Source organism: Agelaius tricolor, unplaced genomic scaffold (assembly GCF_023055355.1).
Source record: "Agelaius tricolor isolate 1412-34295 unplaced genomic scaffold, bAgeTri1.0.p SCAF_3, whole genome shotgun sequence".
Classification (NCBI taxonomy): Eukaryota; Metazoa; Chordata; class Aves; order Passeriformes; family Icteridae; genus Agelaius; species Agelaius tricolor.
Genome location: NW_027269263.1, coordinates 57,684,550 through 57,712,262, shown reverse-complemented (window position 1 = coordinate 57,712,262; position 27,713 = coordinate 57,684,550). Strand labels below are relative to the sequence as shown.

The following is a 27,713-nucleotide window of genomic DNA, read 5'->3' as shown; positions in this document are numbered from 1 at the left end:
AAATTAGCATTCAACTGGATATAACAAGGATATAGGTCCACAATACCAGTCAAAATTCATGAGGTTCTTCACCAATGACTGGTCAATAAAATCACTCTACCCTTTGAGCCACTGGTAAACAGAGCCTCACAGCTATGCAAACAGTTCCCTTAGATGTATCTGTAGAACTGATGATAAAGGAAATGCTGCACAAATCAGCAGCCCAGAAGTTGATTAAACACCTTCCTCCTACACATCTCAACAGAACTACTACAATGTTCATCATTACATTTGAAGTTAAATGTCACTTCTTCATTTTTAGATGAGACCTTACAGTGAAGAAATGAGAAATTATTTATCAAAATCATTCTTTGCCTTATTAATATTGAAGGATATCTGTCCTCAGCAATTGAGATGTCCAAATAGCACTCTAATGTATTTTTTTCTCTTTAAATTCAGAAATAAATCCCAATAGGTAACATTTTTTCCATTTTACTGACATTTTTAATACTACTATTTCACATGTTCTGCATTGCAAATAATGATTCTGTTCATTTCCACGCAGCAGAAATATTAGGATATGAACACATTCAGAAGATCTCTGTTTGGCACTAGTTTTTTCTGAAAGTTTTGTGAATCTTGGGCATTCTGGGCTGCAGCATAATGCTGTCTTTGGGCATGTCCTTCACCAGCTGTGCTCCACAGACATTTCTGCCCCCAGAGGCAGAAAATTATCTGAAAATGAGCTGCTAATACTCAAAAACAACAGAAGTAAGACCAGATTGGTTTAAAATACCAGGAAACTCACAGAAAGCTCATGAAGGAGCTATTGAGACAGAAAAGAGTCAGTGAAGCAAAGAAAGCCAGGTATAGTATATATAAATAAAGGTATAGTATATATATATACTATATATATATAGTATATATATATATTATAAAGGTATAGTATATATATATAGTGTGTATATATATATATATAAAGGTATAGTACAGCTTCCCTGTACTATGCCTTTAAATAAACACATAGGGTTGCAAAACCTCATGGTGTGATAAAAAAATAGAAAGCTTTGTCATGACTCAGCCTTCAAGTGCCTCTTCAGATCCAAAAGCTCCTGATAATCTTGGAATGCCACTACCTTGGCACTGCCTCATTTACAGCTGGAAATGGAATTCCCCTGGGTGATTATGGCAGCTTTTTCATACACTCCTATTGCCACACAGCTGATGCAGGGCCCCAGTGCCTTCTCAGGTGTCAGATAAACCATGAATTAGGCAAGAACACCTTTTTGCAATTATTTCTCATAGTAACAATTACACAAAATTTGTCAAAAGTACTATAACTTGTCCGGAAAAAAAACCCTTCCCACAGCTTTCAACCAAAAATGTATCCAAGAAAACAAGCCATTTATTGCTTTCTGCAATACATTATAAATTTTTAGAATGTTTTAAAATCTAATCCATTCTACTCCTAATGGAAAAGAGCTACATTACTGCAACTGCACACAATAGGTTCAGATTTAAATGAAACTTGGCCAGTGTTGAAAAGAAAAAAAGCCTTAAGTAATCCATGATTATTCTATGCAGCATACTGTAGGGTGTTTCAAATAAAAGAGAGTGATGCCAAGGTCATGGAATGCAGCTGATATGAACAACCAAAAATAGATACCAAGCTCTACATCCTCCCTCATAATTAAAATAGGGAAATTAAACTCAACATAAGTAGGCTGAAGCTAGACAACCACATTATTCTACTTTAGCATTAAATCACTGCCATCCACATGAAAGAAAAGCAACAGTCCAGGTAAGTGAAGCTGCTGCAAAAGTACTACAAAAATTAATATAAAAGTACAATGAATTAATAAAAATAACCAGCTGGTGAATTTATTTCTTAAAATTTACTTACTGAGTCTTTTTGGTTTTTTAATTGTGGCATACATGTTAGAGACAGTTAACTAAGAATACTCATCAATGAGTTTTATCTTAGCTTTGTAGGAGATAGAGATGGTTTTCAGGGCTTGAAATGAAATAGAGTAATACAGAACCCTGGAAATGTATTTACTGTCATTGGACTGAAGTCTGAACAGAATCTGATGAGAAGTTAAAATGCTACAGTATTTTACCCGTCCACCTTCAGACAGCAGCACATAGCTCTTCATTACACTGCATACAAAAAAGCTGTTAAATCATCTTTGCTTTTTATGAGTTTATGTCTAAGTCTATGCTTTGATTTCAAACTGCATTTGAACTTGAAAATAAAGAAATTTTTGTAACCAAGCCTGGCTAAAATAAATCACCTCTTTTCCCCAGTACTTTAGAATCAACTACTAATATTTCACAGACTAATACTGAAAGGCATTAAGGTGCTCCCTCTGAACTCTGACACATCAATCACCTAAAATCAAGTACTGTCTAAACTGTAAACTTAAAACTTAAGTTTTTTGCAGTCTCTTATATAACAAAGTTAAACCTTACTTATGCCCTCTTCCTACCTTAACCTGAAAATAATTAAAACACAGCTAACAAAGACTTTCCATCTCCCCAAGTCCTCTAAAGAGAGGTGACTTCCACAAGAAGTGATCATCAACTGCCAAGCAATTTCTAGGATAAGGTGCTGTTGTATGAACTAATGAGTTGTTCTTGTTTACCTCTGCAATAATCAAGGAGTAATATTAGAATATTTTTTATGTTGACATCAAACAGAGAGAGACATTAGGCTAAATGATAATACTCACATAATGTACAGCAAGTGTAATTACACTAAAGCACTACAAGGGGATAAAAGCTTGGAAGGCAATACAATTCCAAACCTCTGCAAAACAAGCCCAGCTAGATGCTTCATGGTGACCTAATAAAATACCAATTTAATACCAATATAATTACAATATCCTAAAGATACTCCTAACTTCCAAGAAGACAGAAAAGCAGCCTAGAAAGTATCACTCCTTCCCCAATACATGCCCAGGCCAAAGCAAGTACTAAAAGGATTAATTACAGCTCTCTGAGTAAGCTTCCTCCCACTCATGGTAAAAGTCTGTAGTGACATCTCATCCTCAGCTACAGGATACGAGCTGCACTTTCAGAAGAAGAGATCCTAAAGTCTAAAGAAGATCCTGAGATGTTTTCATTAGAACATTACAAACAGAGAGAGTGAGAAAGCCTCCTTCACAGACAAATCCTGCCATGGCCTATATGGTTAGCCAGTGCAAAGGGCTGCAGAGGAGGTGCCACCATCTCATCCAGCAGATTTGGGGCTGTCAGAAAACAACAGGTATCACAGACTTTACTGTCTAAGCAAACATGGCTTAGGCAGTAACAATATGGAAAACAAGCATCCTGAGGCCTAGAAAATCCCATTTTTTTCCTGCTCACTCAGGATCACCTCAGGCAAGTTCACCTGAAACCAAGCTCACCCAAAGTACTCTGCACTATCAGTCCCTAGAGCCCTTCTTGCTTTAGAAAAAGCAAATGTTCAACCTTCCATTTAAAAAATGCAGCTTGGTTTACTAAATATACATTATAAAGGCATTTACAACATAGGTTATAAAGAATGTAAAAGCCTTATTTCTTTTCAAAAATAGTAGCTTTAGCAACTCACTTGTAACTTCTTCAGAGACAGTGCATGCAAAACTCAAGTACACATTTGGCTGGCAACCTAAAAATGTTTTCCTGTACATATGGGGATTAAATTAAAATGTTTCACTGACTCTGCTCTCCCATCCTCCCCAGGAAAAGGATGTTAATCTATGCCAAAACATCCACAATACACAAAACCTGGCTCTATGTCCTGACTGAGTCAGGCTGTAGATTTGTAAAATTACCCCCCACATCAAGAATAAAACATGCTCATTAGGGGGTATTTTGAGCAGATGTGACTAATAGCAAATGAAGTCTTTCCTCAGAAGCATCTTCCAGGAGGAGTTTAATTAATTGTTTTTCAAAAATAATCTCCATTTTAGAAAGACAACAGCTTTGCTAAAAGCTTCCATTTATTCACCTCTAAGAAATCAATCTGCCTGCCACTGCTGGCAGATGGGAAAGTATGATTTCATGGAAACAGGCCCAAAAAACCCCAGGCCTTGAGGAGAGATTAAAAGATTTTAACTTAATGCAGCAAGTAAAGAACAATGCAGTGCAGATAAGACAGATGTGTGCTTAAACATGAATTACATGAATTTTACATATGTTAATATTATAATAATATATAAAAATGATAAAACTAAGGTTCACCTAAGATTATTTCAAGGAACACTAGTAAGGAAATCATCTATTGGACCAAAATCATATTTCTAAGCTCAGTGATGAAGTTTCAAGAGCTTGGAACTCATCATGAACACAGGTTAACACTCCTCTGTCATCATCTTAATCTACATCATTGAATACAGTCCCATTACCATCAATCCAAATAAAGTAAAAAATATATTGCCTACATAGCACCAACCTATCATTTGTTAGTAAAAAGCCCTAACCTACTTCCATCTCTTTCTTTATTTTAAAGGAATTATACTTTACTTCTGCCTAAATATTATCCAAGAATATCAGCTGGCTAGTGGTTTCTTATGTCATTCAACAGCTTTAGGAAACCCAAGTGCTGCCCTTATATCTGTTTTAACACTGGCCAGATCACCTGCCAAAGGCCAAAGGCCACTGTAAGTGCTACAAACCAGCTGGGGGACTTGGGCACCCCGTTCAGGAGAGCTGCTTCTTTAGCTGTCTTAACACTTGGGTTGGGCACCTGTTTTAGGGTGATGAATCTGTTGGTTCAGATTTAATTTTGTCTTCTGCAAAGCTATGGCTAAGCATTTTAAAAGCTAGAGAAGATTTTCCTCTGCTGAATGAAAGGATTTGTGAGACCAACTCTTCTCAATAACAACAGCATTTGGTTGTCATACTCTAGTCAAAAGCAGTATTTGTCTGAGATTTTTCTAGAATAACTGGGTATGTGTCATTATGGTTTTGTCTCCAAAAAGGAGGATTCAGTCATTATTTGAGGTTATTTGAAGTTTGTTTTGCTACTATCACCTAGCAGAATTAAAACATAAGTAGATCTAACATATCTGACTAGTAAACATGTCTATTCACAGATAATCATTGCAAGGTTGGTATATTTAAACACAGACTTCACAAAAATATTGTAGCTTATATTTAGAGTCAATTATAAGACTTCTATTTGCATTATGTATATTTCTATTTATAAACACAACATATTAATCTTTAGTTTTTATGCTATCAGTAGCTTTATTCTATTTTTTATTTATCTTTCAGCCTAAAATAGTAGAGGATCACAGTTAAGTACCTGCGGGTCCGTGGAGGCTTTGGTGGAGGAGAATCCTGTTTCTCAGCATCTGAAGAACTGACAGCATTTTCTGTATTATTTTCATCCTGATTAAAAGAAAAAAGGATATTTTTACTCATGGCTGTAAAGCTGATACATAGAATATTTGAACTGTGAGGTCCAAAGATCTGTAATGACACTTGGCAGTAATATATAACATTATGATCTATTTTTGGCTGCCATATGGAGATCACTTTGAAAACTCTCTTCTAAATGTACAAAATTATTCTTCACCTTGTGTATCCAACTTCAAATTTTTCTGACTGAAGATTTTGGTCTGTTTGTCATTGAACAATCCACTAGAGAAAATACTCAAAAGCTGATCTTTCTTTAGTAGTGAGCAAGCTCTCATACACCCTCCCAATTAATCACTTGAATATTTAAATGAATAATTGGAAAATAAAGCATTTATTTTCCAGTCAGTCTAGTTATTTTCACTTGTACAATCACTCCAATGAAGATAAGAATAATCTACAGTGTTGTAAGAAAATGAGAAAGATCTTAACCACTTGTCTCCTAATGCATTGATCTAAAACACTTCCAAATAACCTCCCATTTGTGTACAAGAAAGTTTAATTTACTCAGCAAAGAATGAAGTTTTTAATTTCCATTTAGGACCATTAATATAAAATATTTTTTATATATGCAGGTATTTAGACTTACATGTATATACATGTAAAATACTGCTGTGTGTTAACCCTGGCAGGCAGCTAAACCCCACAAGAGCCACTCACTCTCTCTCTCATTGCTCCACTCCACCCCTGGAGGGGAAAGAGGAGCAGCAGGAAAACTTGGGGGTCAAGACAAAATTGTTTAGCAGGCAAAGGAGAAGTGGGAGAAGATAAAAAGAAATCACAGAAGCAATGCAAAAGCAATCACTCCTAACCTTGCACAGGTGGGCCTTTGCCAGTTCCTGACTGTGCAAACACTGCTCAGCAAGAGCTGCAGCAAACAACCAGCACTGTTTAGCTGCAAACAACCAGCACTGGTTTCACCACAGATCTAAAACACAGCACCCCAAGAGTGGCCATGAACATTATTAAACTACAGCCCAGCCCCTAGGCAAAAATAAGGAAAAAACCATATATGATTAAAAATCAAAGCAGAACATGCAACAGTCTAAAGCTGACATTCTATTTCCAAAGATGTGCCACAGCCAAAGACCCAACAAAACCAAGGAGGACCTTAGTGTTATCTTAACTTTAATGCTCATTTTACCTAAAGGCTGTTCTTGCAGAGGTTCCCTTTCAAAAAGAACAATATCCCAAATGGGTGTAATACATTTCAAAGGCCAATACCACGTTCAGGCAATAGGGTCTGCTCTCTGCCAGCCTGCCTGCTGAGACTGGTGATAGGGATTGACCTCCTCAGTCTTAGAGAACAAAAGGCAATTCCCTGTTAATTTTCTGCTTCAGATGTGATAGTTGCATTTGAATTCAGTGAGCAATTTTTGCTTTGGAAGATAAACTACAAGTTGCCTCAACAGTTAACTATCTTCACTTAAATTCAGATGAATTAGTTATATGTTTTTAGCTTCCATTACTTGTCTTACAAGTTAGCATACTGCTGCTGGCTACTGTGAAGAGTCTATTATCAAATTCTATTCCTCAGTGTACTAAGTGGAGCTTTACCTGTGCAGAAAAAAAATGAACTATTTTGATCTTTCTTACTGTTTTTCCCTAAATACCCCCATTAAGTTGCTGTCAAATATAATATTGCACAAGTACTCCAGCAGAAACACCCTATTGTTCCTTAATGAATGGATGGTGTTAGCCCTTTCAGGGAAATTGCACAGGGAGTTCATTGTCCTGCTGACCACTAGCTCAAGCTATCAGGGGTTTTTTTGGAGTAAGATTCAATTAGCAGATAAAAGCCACTCACATTTAAATGAACACCACTGCAGAGTCAATCAAGGTTGTTTGGTTTCATACAATCATAGAACAGTTTCTGTAGGAAGGGACCTTCAAAGGCCATTTAATCCACACCTTCCTGCAATGATCAGGGACATCTTTAAAAAGATCAAGTTACTCAGAGCCCTGTCCAAGCTGGCCTTGGCTGTTGGCAGGAATGCCAGGATGGGGCATCTGCAGCCTCTCTGGGCAACCTGTTCCAGTGTTTCATCACCCTCATCACAAAACATTTCTTCTTTCCATCTAGTCTGATTGTACTGTCTGAATTGAAAACCATGATGCTTTGTCCTCCTGCAACAGGCCCTGCTAAAAACCCTGTCCCCATCTCTCTCATGAGCTCTTGGAAGTACTGCAAGGCCACAGTGAGGTCACCCTGGAGCCTTCTTTTCTCCAGGCTGAGCCACCACAACTCCCTCAATCTTCTAAGGAGACCTCCTCATCCCTGTGTCCCTCCTGGGGACTCACTCCAACAGGTCCCTCCTGTGCTGGGGACCCCAGTGCTGGCAGCACAACCCAAGCTGGGGTCTCAGGCATGGAGCAGAGGGGCAGATTCACCTCCTCTCACCTGCTTTGGATGCAACTAATGGGGAAAAATATGAATGTGAGTTGTTTTGGGGTTTTTTAATTAGTCTGTCTACAGTGGTTTGCATCCAGATTTGGGGTCCCCAGCACTGGAAACATTACCATGGGCCATGAACATCCAACCCCTCCATCAGCTTCTCTCAAAAATTTTAAAAAGCAATTTCCTACCTCTTGACATCAAGTAATGAGTGACCATACAGATCATTTTGCCTTTAACAAATATGGACATTAATTTTACTGCCTCATTCAGGCAGAGGACCATGCTGAAGCTTGGTGCCAAAGATGCTGAGGCTCCCAGTATTCCACAATAAACTCTGTTTCCTGCTCAATGGTTGTGCCATGTTCCTCCCTGCTTCCCCCAGTTGTGCAATGCAAGCTCTGAGTCTCTCCCTTATGTATTTGTTACTATGGATAGCACTGAGTGCATTGGTATTGTACTAAAAAGGCTCCCCTTACTCAGAAGTACTAACAACCAAAGCTAGAAATGAATGCATCCTAAACAACTGCATCCTGAGCACAGAGTGGGCTGCTGGCCTTGCTTCAGCACTGCAGCCCATCCCAGTTTCACAAGGCAGAAAGATGCTAGAAAGAGAGAGACTCCACAAGAGTTCCTCCCCCTCACCACCAACCTCTCCATCCTACAACAGAGCAGAAAAGTCTCCCAGTTCAGTTCCACTAGCACAGAAGTTTTCAGGAACACATTTCTTATTTATGCACTCATTTTTCTAAAGGGTATTGGCAAGGGAAAGGGTGTGCCTGTTGGCTCTAGACTAACTTGTCCAGAAAACAAACCAGCAGCTGCATCCCTGTCCTTCTATGTTTGTAAAGTGAAGTGTTTGTGAACAGAATGTTTCCTGAGATATGCTTTTCTCACAGGCAGAAGAAAAAGCTTATTAGAGAAGCTAACATATGTCAAAGCTTTTTTAAACTCCACATATACACTAACAAGCTGCTTCTAGTTGAGACAGGCAGAAGTAGCTGAAAGGGCGCTGCTATTTTTGTTACTGGTAACAAAATATATGTATAAGCCCTAAAAAAAAGTATATAAACCCAAATGTCCAAGGCACATGCACAACCACAGAGTTTACAAAAACAATTCCTTGAAAAAGAACCATTTAAACTCCCAAACAAAACCCAACAAGAAAATCTGCACATACAAAATGATACTTTTAAATTTAACACCAGAAAAGCCAGTGGTTACCCCAATTTTGTACACAGGGAAGGCTTCAGACAGAGAGGTGTTGAAAGTTTCACTTGTGCATCAGGTTCAGCTCAGATCCATTCACTGTTTTAGTTACATGGAATGAGGAACAAGAATGATTACAGGATTTACTGTCACCAAAAAAAAAGAGGTACTTTGCTACTTTCCTTAATTAGCTCCATGGATTGATGTTTCTGTGAAGGCTTTGTTTACTTTTAGAGAAGTCATTCCCTGTCACTTGTTCTCAATTCTGTGTTACAAGAATAGGGAATAACCAGTATTTTGAGTATTTCTCACCCTTGAGTGACACCAACTCACAGATTTCCCTGTCATATACATCAAACCAAGTGAATAGGCAAACATGCAGAAAAACCAGCACAGAGCAGAAAGGAGGGAGCTTGGCTCTGAAAGTGAATATAGGGTATCTCACTGGGATGACTGCATCTGTGGAGAGGAGCAGATGGTGGTATTAAGAAAAAGCCTTCCACAGCCTTCCTAAGCACAGCTTATCAACATCAGCCAGCACTCCCTTGCTTCTCTAGACAGATGTTGCATTCTCAGGCAGAGCACAATTTTTAGAAGTATCAGCTTAGACAAACCAGGACAACACACGTAGCTCACAGGGGTTATCATACAGAATCATGTTTTAAAAATGGATTTACAAATGTGCAGTTCACTAAGTGTTCAGTTGTCTTCTGCTTTCTCACAGAAGACAACTACCCTACTGTCTCACTGCACTGTCTTCTCACTGCAACATGGGTAAAGGAAAAAACAGGATCTTTCCCCAGCCTTTGTGTCTATTTGCATCAAATGCTCAACAGTTCATGAGCTCCCTTGGAGTTGCTCCCCTGAGGAAGCAGCTACTGAGATCAGTGAAACTGCTCATAGTTAGGAATTTCTAGGTATTCTGTTAAATTGCAGATATACAGACGAGTGCATACCTAGCTATGAAAGACTACATTAATAATTGACAAGGCCATAAACTCAAATACTTAGTGTAGATTGCCCCATGTCTACTAAAATGCAGAGTAACTCGTGTTCCTGCAGTAATGCAGAGAAACAAGGATTTCCCACTGGCTAAGGTAACCCAAATTGTGCTATCACCTCCCAAGGGGAGTCTTTCCTCAACCTGCTTCCACCACTGGCTCAGTCACCAAACTGATGGCACTAACTTCAGGCAAATAGAGGATCTCAGTCTTAGACTGAGATTTCACACACACTGACTACAATTCAAAACCTTTTTCCCAGGAATTGCAATGTATCATTTTCTTTTGGAAACTCACTGTGGAAATATTTAATGTCATTCAGAACCTTTCTGTACTAGTAAAATACTGGCAAATTTACTGCAAAGACTTCTCCAGAAGTAATCTCATGTTTTCCCTTAAAAGGAATTGAGGCATTCCTTTTGCCCTTTTTATAAAGCAGCATGGGAATCACTGAGCATCAGTAGATAAAAAGAGAAATACTTCAGATTGAAATGATACACTCAAGTGACTCAGATTAAATAAAACATTCCAACAGAGGCAACGAGATCAATGTCTCTGAAGAAATACATGATTTTTTAGAAGGCTGCAATGACAAAAAATATCCTTCCAAGCTGCCAAACACCAAAGAGAATATGAACAGCACAGACTTTTCACTTACAGTTTCTAAACCATTAATGTTTCAAATAACAACATTCTTCTTAGAGCATCCAATTCCTCCGTGACTTCTACAAGTGCAGTCAACCACAGCAACAGAACTCTGTTGCTTTTACAGCACGAAATGCAAGAGGCACTGAGAGCACCAGCACTGCCAGATTTTGGAGAAAGTGATTACTAACACAAGCTTCTACTCATGGAGAAGGGCAAAGCAAGGACTTGCAGTACCCTAACATGCTTGGTACTGTCAAGAGAAAAAATTCAAAGAAACATTTCTGAATTGAGAGTGAGCTTGGTTGTCTTTTAACCAATTTTCTTTTTCTGCCTTCCAAACACAACATCCAACTTGATGAAACTCCATATGATTCAGACTTTCCAAGACAGCTACAATTCACAGCTCCAGTTCACTTCAGCTCATGAAGAACCTTCTCAAATAACTCATAAAATATTTAACTGATACAAATCTGACTGATACCTTATCAGATGACCAAGACTAATGATTTCACATATCTTTCAAAGCTTCCAAACACAACATCAAGTGTAATATTTTCACAGCAGTACTAACAAAGCCAGTGATGGTGAGAAGCACAGCTATTGACTTGAAATACATGACAACATGACCAAGAATTTCAGTGAGAAGGGCTTCAGTCCAAGACTCTGTTCCAATTTAATTGTTTGGTAACTGGAAAGTACCACTAAGTAGGGGAAGGGAATAGTTCTGATTATCAAATTTAGCATCTGAATTCTTTCCTTGTCAAAAAAAAAAATGGCTCCTGAGCAGCAATTCTTCACCCTGAAATTTGGCTGCTTGGGGTACTGTTGAAATTACTGGTATCTGAGCAGAGCTTTCCTTATTTCAATTCATTTAAATACTTAGTGCTATGTTAAACATTTGCAGCTCTACACATTCACAACAGGTATAACTACATGGTATACATTTCCTACATTAAAGCACATCATGTATTTTTGACATGGTTTGGTATCTATCAAATTCTGATGGAAATTCTAACCCTATCCTAAGTCTCTGTTCAACCCCTGCATGCCTTGCTGCTGACTTTTTACAGTATTGTTCCCAGCAGGGCAAAGCTGGCAAGTTCCCAGGAACACACGTTTGGGATTGTGTCTGAGCCACTTCCCCATGAATGCTGCCCCTCAGTGCCAATCAGATTAACCTTTTACTGGGATTTTACTGGGATGCTGCTGGCAAGCCCTGCTCACAGAGCCTCTGGAACTCAACCCATTTCAACACTGCTGGAAATGAGAACAGCAAGAGGAAAACAAACCATGAAATCGACCCTATGGAGCACTCCAGCTCTTCACAGCATTGTCAAAATAGAACAGCTGACATTTCCTCTTCAGCCCAGGAGCATCTCCTACTTAACTAATAGTATTATAGACAAAGTAGGCACATGTATTTTTGGGAATTATTTGGAATTATTTTTCACTGGACATAATAAAAACCGTTCAGGTATTGAAGATTTCATAGCTGCTGTAGCATCTGCAGGCAGAGTAACATACATGAAGGAGCCTTAGAATACTACATTGTATTTAATAAAGTTACTTGAAAAATTCCTGCCTCAGATTTAGTTTTTTAACCAGGATACATCCCAGAATGGTTGTTTGTTTTTTTAAGAGAAAGCAAAATAGAAAATTTCTGGGGAAAATCAGACATTATATACAACAGATGCTACATTCCTGAAGGAAAAAAAGGAGCTTTGTCAGAATATCAAAGTGATGTCTCAAGTGAGCTTCAAAGTTTTGAGAAAATATTTAACTGGATATGTGAAGTTTCCCTTATAAATCCTGAACAGAAGCTAAGCCTATACCAGTTAATTCATTCAAAGCAATTTTTGTAATAAATGGACAGTAGCAAATTTAAGTACCAAACTTTTAGATACAGAAATTCTCCACCTATGAGACTTGGTTCCCCTCAAGCTTTCTGCAGAATTATTCAAGTAACAAAAGGCAGAAGCATCATTTCCCACCACAAAGCAGGCTATGCCTAGTCAGACAAAGATTGACTTGGCCCTGCTTCCAGCAGGGACTGAAGGGAACTTCAGGGAAGAATAAGATCAGAGCAGGCATACTGGGATCCTTCCCTAGCATGTCTTCCAACAGATTGCAGCTCTGGAATTTGATAGGTCAGAGGTCAGTGAAACTCAAGGAAGATTCCAAGATGGTGAGATATTCACCCCAAAGATACAGGTTTCAGCTGCAAGGAGCTCTGCAGCTTCATGTTGCATTTTTTAGACAAATGTCCCTTTTTTATTAAGTCTTTCAGGTCTCACTGGTATTCCTTAGAAAAAGTTAAGAGTCATCAGCTTTCTGTTGTTAGTCAGCCTCTGTTGTATTTAACCTCAGCCATTTTTTTCTCCATCTCAGTCTGGCTGTTCTTTAGATTGAGCCTTCCAACACCTTTGATCCTTGTCCAGTTGTTTAATGTTCAAATTCTGCAACATATTTTTGAGATAAGCAGACTTGACATGCAGTCAGTAGTCCAACTGCAAGTACCCACACAAGGACATTACAGTCTCTGCTCTTACCAGTTTCCAAGTAACTGCTGAAATTCAATTTCCTTTACAACTTGTTGATCATAAACCAAGATCATATCCAAGTAAAACTCAAAACTCACACTCCATCACTGCCTTTTCAGAGCTGGGATTCATCCCTCTCTCACCCCCATATACATTACCTATCCATTTTCTATTTGGTCTTGTTTTATTAGTCAGCAAATCTCTCAAGCTGTGCTAAAGAAGCACTTGCCTTTGTTACAGAGCACCACCATAATCTGCCACAGCTTTACTCATCTTCTGGAATATGCAAGTCATTTAATGTATATATAGTAATAGGAGTAAGTTAATAAGAGACATTTTTCATCCTATATAAGAGCACAGACACAGGTCAGATTTAAGGCAAATAACCAGAAGATACAGTAGACTGATCTACCTATTATTTTATAATCAAAACTCAAGTACTTAGAAATCACTTCTGTACAAAGCTAATCAATCTGCATATTCCAAACCCTGCCATGCTCATTTCTCAGGAAAAAAAAATAAAAATCACACATGAGCTTAATCAAACCTGTAACAAATAAAAATAGCCAGCCCTATCCATACTTCCATACTGCATTTAGTCAACAAGCTCCTTGTCATGACTAAAGACCTCATAAGTACTGCATGAACCATATAAATTCTCAGGAGTTAGCAGAAGGGTGCATACATTTAATCCAAGAACTGAAAACATTCTAGACTTCCTAGAAAGCACATATAGGATAGCTAGATCCCTAAAATAAATGGGATGCTTATTAATAAAAGCATTTTTAAAATTGCTTCCAGATATTTCAGAGTCCTGGAGATACCAGTCATACTCCCTCTAGAGAGCTATGGAATCTACACCAATTAGGGACAGAAAATCACTGAATAAACAAAACACAATCCAGGGACAAAGGGTGGTACAGAGTTCTGGACTGTGGGAGAGAAAGAATATATTAATCCAAAAGCCATTTTTCACACAGTGCCCAGCAGCAGCCAAGAAAACATATCTAAACAAAAAAAAGAGAACAAACATATAGGGCACATGGAATTTAAAGGGGAAGGATAGAAAGACAGAAAAATCCTCAAATACTGTAAATACCAATGAAGAATATTTTTTCCACTTCCTTCTCCTTTGTTAAAAGGATAGAGCATGCAGCTCTCTGACAAAAGCATTTTAAACTTTTATTTCTCTCCCCTAACCTATTTCAATGCAAGCAGTACTTTAAAAAACATGAGAGCTTAATAAGATCACACCATTGAACACTAAAAACAACTTCACAGGAGAATTTCCATCAGAAGCTAACAGCTACATATGGGAAAGACACCTACCACTCCATCTGCAATCTTCCAGTCTGCACAACTTTCATATTTTTGCAGTTGCTTTTCAAACAGTTGTGCTATGGCTCGATGGACAAGCTCATACTGCTCCTGTAAGGTACCAGATAAAAATTAATGCACAAGATCTTTTCAAAGAATAGCAATATATTATCACATTTATTAAAAAAAAACCTATACCTTTGTTTGCACTGCAGAATGCCTCTGTGTCCTCATTTCCTGGATTAAATTAAATACATTGAATTCTTCAGGTATTTTCTGAAATACAGAAGCAAGTTGATTACAATGACATAACTGTCAAAACAACAATATAAAAGCTGTTAAACACAAAAAAGTCTAACTTTTATAGGTAAAGTTAATCTGTTCTCTCCACACTGCAACTATTAAATTTTTTTTCAAAGCAACTTCAAGTTTACCTTTGATTTAGATCAGATGAGAGCATTTCAAGCATTTTTGAAATGAAATAACCAATGCCATGAATATGGTACTGCAATGTCAACAGTGCTTCATAATCTAAAAATCCCAGAATGAAGTTACCCCTTTATATTTTAGCTGCATGATAAAATGAGAATTTTATCAGAGAATTTTATCAGAATTTTTCTCAGAGAGACTGAGAAAGTTAAATTTAAAAATCAATTTATATTGAAATCTATTTTTTTAATTAGAATTTTATAGAGACCTATTTAGATAAAAACTTGCTGTCAAATGACAGTAAGTTCATACTAAAGCATGAGTGCAATGAAACTAAACATCCAACCTGTAAAGAGTTCCAGAATGTCCTAAACATTTCCCTATTTTTGAACACTTTGAAGCTCAATCAATCCCTGTTATGAAATTACAGAATGTCATTAAACTTCTTTTAGGATTCCTTACCCCAGCTTTAAGCAAATTCCATGTATAATCTATGGCACAGATGGCTCCTGTTCTTCCACACCCTGCACTATAACATAAAAAGATAGGTGTTAGATATTATTTAAATTTGATAAAAAACCACTATAAGCCTCATAATTCGAAAGTCCACATTAAAAAAAAATCCAAATCCCTCAACTATCATGAAACTTTTAATTTCACTCAGCCTGACACTATAGTGTCTTAAAAATAAAATTAGTGTCTTAAAAATAAAATTAGCAGTGCAAAATGCAGCATTGAATTTTTTAATGCAAGTTTTCATTGCCATTTGGAACTGCAGTCACGCAAGATGATTCAGAGCTGACAATTTTATTGTCTCTTCCTTTTGTCACACTATTCCCAGCTACTACTGCTTCATCAGGTGTGGTCTTCTCCAAGTTTAATGATAAATGATGTAAAATGGCAGAACAGAAGACATTGAAAGACTTGCCACATTATTCTGATTTAGTATCACATCCATATTTTTTCCTCTTTAGCTAAAAACATAAATCTGAAAGTTTAAGAATGACAGCAAAGTATCTTATTTATTTTTCCTAATTGTATGAATTCCTCTGTTTTACACATGCAGAGTTATAATTCATGCATATTTATTACATTATAATTACACTGCTGTAAAGAATCAACATTCAGAATTATATTGACATTCAAAAAGAACAGGACAAAGTGAACAGATTCCAGTGCTAAGTCAGTTTATGTTTTTAGACCTCACTGAAGAGTGACAACTCAAAAAAAGGATGCAGCCCTAAGAGAATAACGAAGCTCTAAGGACTTAATAACTCCCATGAATTTAACATGTCCTGGCTTATCAATCTGAATTCAATTTTTCCTGACATAACACATGAACCTTTGTTCATTTAAAAAGCATTAAAAACAATAGGCAAGATTTTCAGATAAATTGTAAGAAAGTGTCAATGTAGCCAAACATTTTCATAGCAATTCAGTCTCAACAGTTCTGGTAGCCAAATTTCAGGTCAAGGATGAAACTCTTGTTTAGAAGCAAAGACTTCCCAACTGGAAACTACAACCTGCTCATTAAAGATCTTTTTTGTCATATTAGAGCACAGACAGAGTTCTTAGTGGTGCTATGTAGTCTCTCCTATTGAGAATGGAGCCTTTACTCTCAAGCTGATTTGCAGTGATCTTCAAAGTCTATTTTGTCCTCACAAGGATTTATGTCTTAAGAACCTCAAAACAGGTCCCCTTTCAAAGGCTCATTCTTTTCTGATTGATATTCTGTCTTAAACTGAAGGAAAAGCAAAATTTCACTGTGACATCAGTTTTAAGAAAATGAATCCTGGATGATTTTGAATTAAATTTTGTCATGAGAATTTTTCAACGAAAATAAATAACTCAATTTGGACTCAAAACTAAAACTAGTGCATCCTATAAAAAAAGTCTAGACTTCAAAAAATGAAAATGCTTCAAATGAAAAGATAAATCCATTTGATACCTGCAGTGTATGCAAATAGGAACATCTTCATGTTCCTGGTATTCTCTCATCAAGCTGATCATGTCCAGAATAGAATCAAAAGACGAAGGGACATCGTGGTCAGGCCAGTTAACATAATGAAATTGATAGACACTACGAGTCTCCTGAGGGGAGCAGGGAGAAAGATAACACACATTTCAGTTTGTACCAGAGCAGCTCTATGAACCTTTGCTTTGACAAGTAATTGACTGGATTAAAAACCCTATAGCTTATACCACTACAAAAAAGAAAAGAGAAATGCTGAAACCATATTTGAAATGCTTGAATGCATAAGATGCCCTATGGGACAGTTCAGAAGCCCCTCTCTATTATATGGGTAAAGGACCAACAATGCTGCACCACATGAAAAGGCTCTATGTCCTTACAGCTATAACTTGGAAATGGAGAAAGAATCTTTCAGCTTTCTATTTGTACTTCAGTAACTTTCATTGAGGGAAAAAAATGGGGGCAAAGGTGTTGTTTTGTCACACTGCAAAATAAAGAGTGTGCACATGTGCACAGGCTATCAGAGGGAAATTAAGAAAACAACAGAAATAATCGAGACCATACCTAAATATGGATCACACTTGGACTTTATTCTAGCAGCAGGAGCTACAATAGTACTAAAGACAAGGTAAGAAGCAGGCTTTAGAACAGCTCAGTTACTCAGCTCCCTGAATCCCTGAAAATCCTCCCTTTCATCACTATCCAAAGCATCTGCAGCAAGCAGCAGAACCAGCAGCTAGTTCTACTGCACCTTCCCATGCTGGTGTTCACCTCTGGGTTCAGCATCCTCCTCAAAGTAATGTACTGGACAGCATGAAGGTTTTGATCCACATTATAGTCTAGAGGTTTCAAGACCTACACTACCTTCTGTTTCATTATGTGAGAAGCAACATAGCAGGCCTTTTGAGCATGGAAATTTATCTATTTTTGATGCTTGACTTTTCCCAGCTCTCTGAAAACACCACGGCTAGCTAAAACAAGAGAAAACACAGCCTAAGAAAGCACAAATTTAAAAATCGACATGATTATGTAAAATCAAGGTCATCAGTAAAAAGGAAGAGTTACAGCTATCTATTAATGTCCACCAATAAATTTCACTTAATTACTTTTAAAAAGACTATTGATTTTTCACATAAGCAGAGTAGTCAGGGGGAAAAAAAAAGATTTGTTTTATATAGGAAAATCAAACATTTAAAAGAACCTTTATAATCCTTTTTCTCTACTGCCACTTATATACTAAACAACCAAAGTTCTTGAAAATAATCACGTTTCAGTCAAACTGATTTTCCTTCTAGAAACTAAAGTAACTCTGTAGATTTATGGAAATTTTAAATCCTTTTGCATAGCTTCCTTTTGTATGATAATCCACTGCAAATGCTACAGAAGTGACAAAATACATAATTATTCTGGAAAACCTGTAAGCAAACTTAAAAGGATATTACTTTATACCACAAATACACTTTTCCTCCCCAGTGCAATGCTATGCTTAGAATACTTCAAAGAAAGATGAAAAGTCTGCAGTTAATTTTACAGGAATCCTCAAGCAAATTGGCTACATAAATCTGAAGAAGAACCACTTGATCAGATGCACAGATCAAATATCAACACATCTTGTTAACCCTTTCAGTTAAATTGCTCCTCACAGGAACAAGCTCGTTTCCTCGCTAAGATCAAAAGCTCAGCACAAACTGTAACTTTTTGCTGCTGCTCAGTTTTTAGGCAGTACACAGGCTTCTGACTGGGACAGAACTCCCCAGAGACAACAGCCAAACATCATTTGCATGGGTAGTACAGGCAAGCAAAATCTACATCAGCCACAGTCTCTGGTCTAACTGCTTCATACAATATTTGGGTATTAAAAGGAAGGCAGGTTCTGCTTTGGGGTTTTTGGTATCCAGCTCTGTTTTGAAATGCACCACTTCAAACAAGGCCACAAACCCCCATTATTACACAGAATTTCTGTTATCTAAACTGTCTCACAGCCCAGTCAGTTATGAGCACTAACAGAAACTGATTAAGTTCATGCATTCCCAGCAAATACTGCAGACAAAAATTATTCCCCAAAATCACTCCCCTCATGATTAAGCAGCTCTCATAACTGCTGTGGTATCTGTTGTTGAAATGGAACAAAACTTTGATAAAGAAAACATAACCACAAATGAGACTAACCCGTAATAAATCATTTATGAATGCTGATTGCCAATTAAAATGTAAGGTATTCTGTAAAATAGGCTATCATACTTTGTGTTTTTACAGGAGGGCTCTACAGTTTTTATTTACTGGTAGCTGTTTTTCAGTCAAATGAAGTCTAACACTTGACATTTGACATCTGACATTTCAGTGTAAGTTTACAAGAAAAGCTTAATCCATTTGGGTAAACAAGAACATAGAAAAGGCAAAGAGTTTCACTATTTCTCCTTTATACACTAAGATTTTAACATCTCTTCCAAACTTTATCATTTACATCCATAATCAGCACCTAAAAAAGTGAAGATACTTTCACGAGTTTCTGACATTGTATCATTTTGGAGACTTTTGAACAATCATTGAAGGTGAGACCAGAAGTGACTGTGTACTTACATTTTGAAATTCAAGTAATAATGTTCTAATGAAATAATCTGTTCTTGCTTGCTCAGCTTCCTAAACATGAGAAAACAATAATGCATTGGGAAAAAAAATTAAAAATCAATATGCAACACACAGGCCATAACTAAAACATCAAACTTGAAACTCAGGGTTTTTGTTTTTTTTTTTTAATTTATTGGTTTTGTATTTATGATTTCCTCAAGAGAGGGGCAATCAAAACACAGATTAATACACCAGCAAGTCAGCTTGCTGCACAGGATGTGCAAAATGGGTTACTTTTACTTAAAAGTGTGAGTTTTGAAATTGTCTGTTCCAAAGTCATCAATGAGCCACATAAGAATATTTCTAAGTATCTCTTTTGCTTTACTTCTCCATACTTTTAATTTACAGGTTGCCTTTCACAGCCATCCCTCTAAAACACTTTTGCTGTATAAACTTCAGCCTCTTACCACTCTATCCTGTGATGTCTCCTTTTATTTTTTCCTTTTCCATTGTTTTCAATTAAGGGTGCATCTAAAAGAATCACTAATTATCTTGGTTGTGGCCAAAAAATCTAGCTTCTAGCTCACAGAATTTTCAAATCTTCCTTTGGAATATCAAGCAAAGTTTATACTGCAGAAATCAAACAATATTATTGTACTTTAAATATCAGTAACATCAGAATTGGAAGATGCCTTTAAAAACTTTGCATTACAGCTTCCCACAGAGAATTTAGGAGAGTGAATATATGCTTTAATGTGTTTCTATCTTCCCCTGGGAATTTACCATTTCCCATCAACAACTGCAACACTGCAGGTTTTAAAGCTATGCAGCCCACATACACCAGAGTACCCAAAGGTAACAGATTCTGCTGTAGCTAAGGCAATTACAGCAAACACACAAACCCCTTTCCCCAGTATCTCAAGGAACAGGGCAAAAAGCAGCCAAATTTGAATCAATTTACCCTAGGAAAAGGTTACTCAGAATCTTTATAGACTAAAATCTGCAAGTATGTATTTTCCTGACAAGATGAATCAAAGTGTACTTAATTCTTGTTTGACTATTTCAAAGTAGTATTAATAGCTGAATAAGCAGGCATGAAAACTCTTTCTGAACACCTAAAAACATGTCATGATAATTAACTTAATAAAAATAACCTGTTATTATTATTTTTATTCTGAGCTCACTCAGAACACACAAGTCATATCACACAAAACAACTGCACAAGATTTTGATTTTTTGAGTCTGGTGCAGACATTCAAGCAGCATATAAAGCTCAAGAAATAATACATAAAAACATACAAGAGGAAGGGACACAGGTTCCCTTCTTTAAAAAAATAAAACAATCATGGAGGATTCAAAAAAACCACACAGCTTAGATGTGCATGTTCCTTTGAGAGTCCTTGTGTAAAACTTAGTTGTGAACAACTAAAAAGCCCACCACATACATTTCATTGAATATTTAAGTGACAAACCCACTAAATACTTGAAAATTAATTTATAAAGCTTTATACTTACACAAGAAACACGAAATGGTCCAAAAGTTACAGCTGCTTCTCCATACAGAGGCCAGTAACGCTCACATTTTTTCTGTTAAAGTAAAGAAGCCCAATTTAATTCATGCATGGTACTGGAAGATGATTAACAGAAACAGAGCAGACAAAATCACAACCCTGAATGCCTTATTCTGGACTTCTTTTAAGATAATAAAATAACTTTCCTTTTGGATAAGAAGAGAAAAACAAAACCAAGACCTCAAACAACCCACAGAAATACAGGCAAAAGACACTTTGCAAATTAGGATGCAAACTTCATGTCTGCCTGTACCATATGCCTAAGCATCATGCAGAGGGGAGCAATGAAAGCTTAGTTTTCATGGAAGTTGAGAATTCACAATTCTGGATTTCCTTCTAAGGTCATAAGAATAAAGAAGAGAGATTTTAAAAAAAATTGTTTTTGCAGCTGTATGAATTGACAGGAAATTCTGAAGGACTTGGGATTTTCATAGTTGGCCTACATCCCACAAAGAGCAAGACACTTTTTCCACAGTGACACAGCCAGAAACAAACCCTTGGTACAGTGCTGTACACAAACACATATTCCACTGAGATGACACCTAAATAATCATGAAACCCCACAAATGGGGCAGAGAAATGCAGTCTCATGAACCATTTCCTATGTACAGAAATGTAAGGATAAGCATTCTCACTTCATCTGGTATTATTATCACAGCTACAGATTTGGCAGATGAAGTTTCACAGCTATTGCCCCATATGGGCAAAGCTCATTTATTTTTGTATTTAGGACACATACCCTTCCCATTTCAAATTCTCGACAGGCCATTACAATTATCTGAAAAGACAAAAAAAGATGCTCCAAGTTAGAGGTTTTTGGATCATGTAACTTAAACCCACACTTCACCCCTTGCTTCTGTCAGGCAGATACTGATACCCTTGTAGTGGTTACTAAGGAAGAGACTAATTATGAAGAATATTTTCTTTCCTGCATACACATGCTCCTCTAATTCTAAAACACTAACCAAGTTTCATCCTTCACAAAATCTACATCACTAATGCAACACTTCAAGGCTACTTAATTCAAATTCACTGTAATCCTGCACAAATACCTAATTTATTCAGTCTGACTATAAAGTCTAAAGTTATAAAAATAGAGAACTATTTACCAGCTGGAAGAAACATAGCTATATTTGCTTAAAATGACATAGAATGCATAAAATATGAACAAACCTCCCCCCCAAAAAAAACCCTTGACCATCAAATTTCTTAGGTGAAGCTATATCAGAAAGCATGAGTAGCACAATAAAAACGCACAGATAAGTGTTAAAAAACTACTCCCCCCAAAAAAAAATTTTCAGAAAAAAATTGTCAAACCTATCCAATTTCCACAAGTATTTAAAAGTTAATTCCTGACAAAAGCTGTTTAAACACACATAGAATATATAAAGCAATAACTAACCCAAAATTAGCATAAAATGAAAGGTAACTGGTTTGGGGGTTTGTTTGTTGTTTCACATGCTGGTTCTGTATTTGATTTTGTCAGTCTACATTGAGTCAGAATTGTAAGGTCTCTACCTTACAGATAAAACAAGCAAGAACCTATTCATAAAAATGAAGGACTTAACGTTCATTCAACAAAATTATTACTTTAAATTTACATTATTAAACTGAATAAACAACATTAATTGCATTTAACTACAAAAGGCAACATTTGAGAAGCAAATAATCTAAATCACTGTCAATATTTTGATAATAATAGCCAGCTCAAGCAAAAAACTACACAATCACAGTGCCATGAAATAAGGTAACACTGAATTTTTCTACAGGTACTTACAGCAACATTGTATTCCCATATCATCCTCCAGAAGTCTATGACTGTGTTGGCTAAAGGACCCTGGGTAGCAACATATGCTTTTGGCCCATGTACTCCCTGGGATTGCAGAAAGGAACCATTAATGTTTATAAAGAACATTTATCTGCACTGAATTAAAAAAGGTTTTGGGTTACAATGGTGTAAAATTAGAATATCCTTTTTTAAAATTATATATATCACAGGAAGGGCGAATACGAAACGTGACTCCTCATTACATGAGTGGGAATTGAGCTGGTAATCTCAAGGGAAGCCAAGATCACAACAGCTACAGCACTGCCAGAGACTGTTGCAGGAAATATGTATTCCCTTTAAGTCTGCATTTTCTTTGTTACTCAAACATTCAGTGATGAAAAATTGAAAATCTTTCTGTACAAAAGCATCCTCTTGAACAAATTTAAGTTCCTCCCTCCCTGTAATGCATTTCAAAAATATAAAATTTTATAATTTATATTAATAAATGCAATTTAACATTTATTTTATTCATTATATTAATTTTCAGTACATTAATATTCAGCTTTTCAAGCTAAATGTCCATGACAGAAGATTTACTGCAGGAAGATTTAGATTTTACCTGTTTCTGAAAAATAAATATTGTGTAGAAGCAGCACCAGAATAAAGCTACAAAGACAGCTAAAGATATTAAGACTTTGAAACAAAACTGTAACAGGCTTTTAGTCAAATTCTGGCTTCTCTTTAAGAATGCTGGATTAATTCCATTGCCATTATTAGATTAAGAATGTTAGAATATTAATTCCTTTGCCACACTTCTTCCATGAACAGAGTGAAAGGTACATTAACATACACAAATTGTCAAACACCTCATTTATGGTCCCTAAAAACATCACAGTTAAAACAACTGCATCTGAATTTTCCTATGGTATAAAATCTCCAATGCACTTGCCTGCCACTTTAAAATTAAGTATTTTACATTATATTTCCACTTAGGAGTAAAATCAAAGCTTTAAAGATTGTGTTATAAATGGCATCATGTTTGCAATTTTATTCAAGTCATAGTAAAATAATATCTTCCCTTACAGCTTTAAAGTCTTATGTTAGACTATAATATTAAAACTGCACTGACAAGAAGAAAAAGCTTAAAAAGAATAGAAGAACTGTTAAACTAGTAGCACATACCTTAATAAAGTTTGCATTGATGTAATCTGAATCTTGTGGAGGAGTTTTTAAGGTCAGTTTAACTCTGCTGTGATCAACTAAAAAAAAAACAGACCAAAATATTTTTTGAACAAGGATTACAACACAAGGAAATCAATATAGAACGGCAAATATAATATATATATAGTGCAAAATATAATATATATAGTTCATTAAAGAACATTTTCCAATCATACATGCAAGTCAATACATTTGATGTATGGGTAAACCAGCTCAGGTAGTGAGTGACAAGCAGAGCAGCTCCTACTGCTCTGTGCTTCTGATACTCAAGTTCACAGGGTATCACCTCTTGGAATTCCAAGAGCAATTCATTACAAAGAGGTAAAATACAATTAATCAGAAGCCATCAAAACTGCAGTTACACAGCTTTAACATGGAGCATGGTGGTCAGAATTAAGAGACACTTAGGGAAGGCAGAAAACACAAAACACCAGAGCACAGTTAAAGCAGCTGGCAGCTCTCACAGTCTCTGCCAAGGAGGATTCCATCAGGTACACAACAGGACACAGGACCAGGGTTTACTGCTCAGGCACACACTGACCCCTGTCCCCCAATACTGGGCTAGGCTCTTGCTGGAGCACTTCTGAACTAGAAAGCAGCAGATTCCTTCATTTAGGGGCTTTTGGACATGTCAAATTTCTGCCTCAAACATTACCAACTGCCTCAGAGAAAGCTTCTGACAAAACCAGCAGCTCTTGGGAGACCAAAATCCTCAGCAATATAAAAATAGCCTTATTATTTGTTGACAGAATAAACTAAACAGTTTGTTATTCTTTTTGGCCTTAAAAAAATGCATATTTAATACAACAACTTGATTGTTACTGAAATGGTGTAGGTGGTTGGCAGGTTTGCCAGTCCTTCCAGCTCTTGTTGATAACAACACTTATTAGCTACAATATAAAAATTGTTCAGACTATCTTTACACTAGAGGTTCTTTTAGTTGAAAATCCATATCAAAAAGGAAATTATATTTAAATGGGGCAACAGAAGTATAGGTAGAAACAGCAGCTGCTCAAGCAATTTGTTACTTTTTGCTCCCAGGGTCAATTCCTCAACCACAGAACAGCTGCTAAACCTTTGATTAGACCTAAATTCAAGAAAAAGACAAAGAACAAATACATTTCAGAAGAGAAAACACAATTAGTTGGGTTTTTTGTTTTGTCAAAACATCACTGATAATAAAACAAGGAACTGTGCCTAGAAGAAGTAAATGCTAAGAGTTATTTCTATACAGAAAGCTCTCCCAAAAAGCTTGCAAAATTGTGAAATTTTTCTGCCAGAGTACCCATAACATGCAAAAAAAATCTGTTACCATGTAATGCTTCTTAAAAAAGCACAAGTGTAAATTAGGAGACTTTTAGATCACAAATCTAAAGACAACACACTCATATAAATGCCTAGAAAAACCCTTAAACCACATTGCACTGTTCCATGCTGATACATAGACATGGTGTTCCATGCTGAACACCAAAAGCAAGAACATTCTCTAACCATGAAATGGTGTCATGGACTTTATACTAAAAACTGCTTTGAAGTGGCAGAACAGACTAATTAAAGTAGCAGGCTAATGAGGGATCCTATTTTCCCAGCAAACTAGATCCAAAATTCTAGAGCAGTTTCCAAATGCCAACATTGCCATCCTGCTTCTGTGTGACACAGCTCAGCTGTTACAGAGCTTAAGGTCTGGAATAGTATTCACCCCCAAAAATCCACTGCAGTTCCCAGCTTCTGTAGATTAAGTGCTTGGATATTGTTTTATATTGTTAATAAAGGTTCAGTTCACAATAACTAATTGGTTCTTCAGGTGAGCAGTGAACCCCATGTTGCATTTAACTACCATTTAGGATGGCTTAGTAAACTGTAAGGGGAACATGCATCCTACTCCAAAGCCAGTGTTGAGTTAGTGCTGAGGTTCTTAACTTTCTGGTAACAATTTTGATAAATACTCATCTCTGATTAAGTTATAAATGTACATCATTTCCTGGATTTACAAGAGACAGACATGGATACTTGGCCTTTCTCCTGCTTCTCATTTCAAGCTGATTTCCCATCACTTCATTGCTGGAGACTTTGGATGTTTGAGATATTCACTTAAACTGAAAATACATCTTCAGTTTTCCTCAATGTCAGCTTTGAAGTTCACTCATTTCCCCACTCTGAGCTTTATTCCCTCCAAGATCCCAGGGGCTCAGTTTTTATTTCCACAGAAGTAAAACCACTTCAGCCTGGCTGCTACCACGATTTCACTATATTGTTCACAATCCACCAAAATGCCAGGACACTGTTAATAAGATGACAATAACAACTTCCTCTCTCTTTTTCACTCTACTGACTAAACATTTCCTCCCAGCTAATAAGCAGAGTAAATTTGGAAATATGTAAATTTGTAAATATGTGTTCTGGGACAAGAGAAGTGGCATTTGTCACAACAAACCCTTGAACCCCACTGCCAGCTGTTCAGATCCAGAGGCACAGTGAGCTGTACCCCAGGAGCTCCACAAAGTTAGCATGTAACAAACAGTCTTGTCATTTCAGTCTTGTAATTGCATGTGTATCTGTAATATCCACATGGTGGTGGGTTTAAAATCTAAATTGTGCTCTGACTCTTGCTTTCTCTGTCCACACAGTAAAAAGAATTTCATTTGGACTCTAGCAAAATAGAAACCAAAGCAAATCCAGCATTGAAAGTCCTTCAACACCATTTTCAGGATGCAAACAGGCAAAAAAAGATCTATTTTACATCAAAACAGGTTCCTTAAGCTTCCTTAGAATTTCACCTGGACTATATGCTGACATTTGTTTGTTTTCTGCCATGAAAACATGCTCCTAAGGAAAACATACATTTAAGCATCTAGTAAAGTTATCAGCTACTCTGAGCTAAAATGAAAGTGTCAGCTCAATACAGCTTCAGAACCAGAACATCTTTATCTTTGGGAGATACCTCTCCTGATAAAATATAAGACTCTTCAGTCACTTTGCCTTCTCAGTTAAAAATAAAAATAAAAATATCTTTCAGCAAATTATCTCCAATTTTGCCTTTCAGTAATAACTAAAAAGTAAAATTCAAAATACATGGAGAATAACAAGTCCATTCCTTTGTCCTCTATCAACATGTAAATCAGACTTACATGGTAATATATCCTTGTATCTATTCTTTTTAACATTTTCTTCTTTTTCTCCAGTGGCTGTTGGGTAGATCTTCTCTGTTCTGTATTTTGTTGATAATCTTCTTAACCTCTGGAATGAAAGATTTAACATAAATTTCCAAGCCTTAAGATAAACATCACAAGGGATTAGTTTCATTGACGAAGATGATCACTTGGAAAAAAAAATCTCTCCTTTTATGATACTCACTACAATGAAGTTTAAACACCTTTAGTTTAGTACTTTATTTCAGTACTTTTAGCACATCAACAGGTTATGCCCAAGTTGATGCCAGCTCTATGCATTATGAGACATGGAATAATTTTGGAAAAGCCAGTACAGCCCCAGCATGAACTATGGCCATATTTTACTTGGACAATACCTTGCCCTGTTGAGTAACAACTGAATTAAGAATACCTGTGAGAAACAGAGATATCTCAGGGTACCTGGAGGAAGAGCACAGCATGGGCTGGCTCAGGAACAGCTGCTACTTGGCTCTGAGGCACCAAGCTTCCAGCACTGACAACTGAACAGAAAGCAAAATC

The 27,713-nt window shown here is 36.7% G+C and overlaps 1 protein-coding gene across 3 annotated transcripts in view; it reads right to left on the bottom strand.

The window, feature by feature from the left end:
- The window catches only part of PTPN12 (protein tyrosine phosphatase non-receptor type 12), a 69,971-nt gene that overhangs the window by 11,087 nt on the left and 31,171 nt on the right, over positions 1-27,713 (bottom strand). For all 3 annotated transcript variants that reach the window (XM_071423988.1, XM_071423987.1, XM_071423986.1), the window contains exons 2-12: positions 27,153-27,261; positions 23,986-24,062; positions 22,813-22,908; positions 21,775-21,813; positions 20,980-21,051; positions 19,477-19,536; positions 16,873-17,015; positions 15,387-15,453; positions 14,694-14,771; positions 14,508-14,606; positions 5,273-5,358 (exon numbers count right to left, since the gene is read on the bottom strand). In XM_071423988.1, coding sequence (XP_071280089.1) covers positions 5,273-5,358; positions 14,508-14,606; positions 14,694-14,771; positions 15,387-15,453; positions 16,873-17,015; positions 19,477-19,536; positions 20,980-21,051; positions 21,775-21,813; positions 22,813-22,908; positions 23,986-24,062; positions 27,153-27,261 — 926 coding nt within the window. The remainder of the gene's footprint in view (positions 1-5,272; positions 5,359-14,507; positions 14,607-14,693; positions 14,772-15,386; positions 15,454-16,872; positions 17,016-19,476; positions 19,537-20,979; positions 21,052-21,774; positions 21,814-22,812; positions 22,909-23,985; positions 24,063-27,152; positions 27,262-27,713) is intronic.